At 45.9% G+C, this 4078-nt stretch overlaps 1 protein-coding gene across 1 annotated transcript in view; it reads right to left on the bottom strand.

The window, feature by feature from the left end:
• xrn2 (5'-3' exoribonuclease 2) overlaps positions 1-4078 on the bottom strand; it is a 39082-nt gene that overhangs the window by 14522 nt on the left and 20482 nt on the right. The window contains exons 17-18 of the mRNA XM_015395680.1: positions 3894-3988; positions 3214-3349 (exon numbers count right to left, since the gene is read on the bottom strand). Coding sequence (XP_015251166.1) covers positions 3214-3349; positions 3894-3988 — 231 coding nt within the window. The remainder of the gene's footprint in view (positions 1-3213; positions 3350-3893; positions 3989-4078) is intronic.

Below are 4078 nucleotides of genomic sequence, written 5' to 3'. Positions count from 1 at the left end.
TCTGGCGGCCCCTGATCCACCGCTCTGGCGGCCCCTGATCCACCGCTCTGGCGGCCCCTGATCCGCCGCTCTGGCGGCCCCGTCCCGCCTTTCAGACCCTCCACTCTGCTATTAAACACTCATTCACATGATAATACGGAGCCTTAACATAATAAAGGATCCAATCTCCACCATCCAACTGTCTCACGGCTGCATTTATGAAAACATGACGCTCTGAAGCATCTGGAGGAGCAGCCATGTCACCACCGGGTCGCAGAGCGCCACCACCAGAACCACGGAACGGATCAGAACCGGGTCAGTGAGGAAACACCAGATATTTAACCTTTATGCTGCTGCCGGCGTTTATTCATACCTTTAAATAAAAACCATCTCTGATTAGGCAGATAACCAATTAAAATAAATAACCAGAATATTCTGATGAGTTACTTTACATAATGAATGTTTAAAATGAACATTTATTTTGCTGCCCAAAATTATAAGAGGATTTAAATATCTGTTATTTATCAACTATTTGGTGAAGTTGAAATAAAAACGTATATATATATATATGTATATATATATATATATATATATATATATATATATATATATATATATATATATATATATATATAGTCTACTTATTAGTCTATGGTTATTATATATATTTTATATATATTGAATGAATAAAATCAAATATAGCATAATTCATAAAACTATAAATATAATATTTATAAAGCAATGTTGTATTTTCAAATTAAAATACATCATAATTGTGGATTGAAGTAAATTTTGTCTAAAATTTCTTAAACTATAAAGATATTTTTCAAGCAGCCAAATAAATGAAATCTTAGATAAAAACAGCAATAATTAAAAATTCAGCTGAATTTTTTTTTTTAAAGAATTTTAAAAGTGTTCAAATTGTTTTATCTTGGATATAATGTATATCTTTCAATACCAACAGAGTAAACAAAACAAAACAAAAAAACGGCTGAAAATAAATTATTTTTGCTTCAAAAGATTAAAATATTGTGGAATAAAAAAATGAGAATAAAATCTAAGAATCAGCCTGTTCTGCTAAACGCAGCCTGTTCGGATGTTCTGGCCCGTTTGGACCCGGTTCCAGGCGGTTCCTCTGTGGTTTGGCTAAGGCAGCTCTCGCTGAGATGTGGCCGATCATAACTCTGCAGAACCGTGAATGTGCAGCAGCAGAGCGAAGGCACGTCCATGCGCACCCAGGGCCCGCTCATCAGGCCCTTCAGAACGGGCCCCGGAGACGCGATTTGGATTGGTGTGCACAGGCAGAGAGCACAATCGGACCGGGCTAATCCCCCCGCTCAGCTGGAGAGGCTCCTCGCCTCATTAATTCATTCAGGATAAAGATCAATATTTAGCAGCGGCGCTGCGAGGAGCTTTCGCCACATTCCTGCTCCAGGGTCACTTCAGCAGAACAGCTCCTCCCTGCAAATTCTGCTCCGGCCCGGTTTAATTCCAGGTCACGGACAGAGTTCATTAGCTCTGCGGGTCAGTCTACCTTCTGCTCTGAGTGCAGGTTGGAGAAGTGAGGACCTCATCATCTGCTCCGGGAAGCAGAGGTCGCTCTCTGACGGCAGCCATGTTTGCTCCCAGCAGATAAAAGGTCTGGTTCTTCATTAGCGGGTCGAGTCCACAGGTGATCCAGCAGCATAGCCGGATGGGTTCAGTGAAAGTGTCGGAATCTTCAGGGTAGCAGCGCAGGGTCTGCTGGGTTCCACCAGGTGGGGTAAAGTTATTCATGATGGAAGAGCTTTGAGCTCCCATCAGAGATGCTTCCAAACATTCCAGGTTCAAAGAACCGGACCAGAATCCCAGGATTCCTCAGCTAAGGTCCTCATTCCTCCATCATGGACCCGGCTGTTCTGATCATTCTGATCGCCACGTGGGCGATTAAAGTCGTAGGGAAGTCATATTTAAAGGTCAAATCATTCTGGCTTAAACATGTATATAAATATTCTCTTTATCAGACAATATTATCCTAAAAGTTAGAAAATTACTATTTAAAAACAAAATCCTGTCTTAAAATCTGTTTTTTTTAGTTATCTTCTGCAGGCCAGTTAGTTCTATGTCAGCCTGAACACCTAAATTCTGCCAATCGTATATCAACGGTCACCTGCTAGCGTTAGCCCTGGCCGCCGCAGACGGGCTAGCGTTAGCCCTGGCTGCCGTTACTCTCGGAGCTCCACTGTTTTCCTCTTTCCTCTCAACTTCGGAAAGTGTTTTTAAAATTACACATTAAATCAGTAAATTGGCCATATATTGATGCTTAAAAGTATAATGTTCTCGCCTCAAACGATCTTAAAGCGTCCCTTTTTTGAACAACAGATAAGATAACTTTTTACTTAATACTCTGAGCTCCGTTAGCGCTCCATTGAAAGGAGACGGAGGAGACTCATCCACGACCTCCGACACTAAACTCTCCTCCTCTTGCATGTTTCCGCTGTCCATAGCGTTCCTTGACAGCGTCGTTTCTAAGTCACCAATTTAGCGCTACTTGGTCCCAATGGAATTTCTCATTGGGAACCTGCTAGCACTAAGATGCTAACTGGTTAGCAAGATGCTTCCCACAAATCGGCCACAATCAAACTTGCTTGAGAACCTTCCTCCACAACAATCCCGCCCCCTTGATAAACGACCAATCACATTCACTTTATTCACTCCTGTAAAGTCGGGCACCACTCAGGAGAATTCGGAAATGCAGCGGTTGGAACGGCCGCTTCCCTACGACTGGAGAGGAGTCAGAGTTCGGGCACCTGCAGACAAACCCGATGGCTAAAGTGGACCCTGGTTAGAATATGACCCAAACTGATCAGAACCGGACCATTTTCCCATTAGTGGTTCTGATCAGAGGTCTGCAGGGGCAGATCTCCCTCCCTAATCAAAGAATGGATCAGAACCAAAGGCAGTGATGGGCCTGGTACCTGTCCCTGTTTCACCTGAAGGTCGCCACTGTGGGACGCCACAGGACGCCTCTAGTCCTCCGTTTCCTGGCCTCAGACTAACGACTCACAGAACCTGCAGCACATGGACCCACTTAGGGGTTCTGGTCCAGAACCGGTTTTCCAGAACCGTATGGAAGGATGGGATGGCCTCTATCATAGCAGGGGGCGTCACATGGCTCAGAACAAGTTCCTGATGTTTTAACAGATGACTCAGACCAGAACCCAGACCTGGTTCTGGTATCGATCCCAGGGTTACCTGGTAGTAGTAGCGCAGCACCCAGCACAGCCCCTCCACGTAGGACCGGACCACCTTCTTCCTGAAGCCCTCGTCGGACACGTCCACATCAAACTTGGTCTTGTAGTACCTCTGCTTCCAGCCCTCCTCCCACAGCCTGCAGAGAACAAACCCGGTTAGGATCCACATCTGACCCGGTTCTACCAGCCAGGCGGGTCAGCTGCTGCTTTAGAACTAATGGCTCCATCTATAGGCTGAAAAACTGCAGGAATACTTTAAAAGCAGCCAAGCTGCTCTGCACACATAATCAGAACCGGCCAGCATCTGCGGCGCCGGTTCTGGAGGAGCCCGGCGGGAGCGCCGCCTCCTGACAGGAAAGCCGGCATGAATACCAATTTAGCTCGCTGGATTTAGGAGCTTTGAGGAGGAATTCACTCCAACGTTCCCGCTTTCCATATTAATCACGCTCAGAGCGGCGGCGGGGGGGCGGGGGGGTTAATGAATGCAGCCCGATGATCATAGATCCAGTTCATTACAGTCAGCTGGAAGGAAACTTTCTGAGCGTTTCTGATGTCATCAAGCTAACATGACATCTGATAAGTTAGCAGTGAGTGTTCACCAGAAATGGCTGGGAGGCTGGGGGGCACACTGGGAAACATAAACTCTCAGATCTGCATTCAGAGGGATGATGAAGGTCTGACCTGACATTGTCTTCAGGTTCCGGCTCGCTGTCACTGTCCTCGGCTTTCCTTTTGGCTCCTCTGCTGTCTGGACCGTCGCTGACGCCTGCAGACGACTGAGCAGGGCAAAGAGAACCCACAACACAAAGAGAAGAGAATAAATTCAACCTCAGAGGTCAAAACATCCGGATCACAGCGTATGTTCT

This window comes from Cyprinodon variegatus, unplaced genomic scaffold (assembly GCF_000732505.1).
Source record: "Cyprinodon variegatus isolate N-32 unplaced genomic scaffold, C_variegatus-1.0 Scaffold752, whole genome shotgun sequence".
NCBI lineage: Eukaryota > Metazoa > Chordata > Actinopteri > Cyprinodontiformes > Cyprinodontidae > Cyprinodon > Cyprinodon variegatus.
This window is presented reverse-complemented; position numbering and strand designations above follow the sequence as displayed.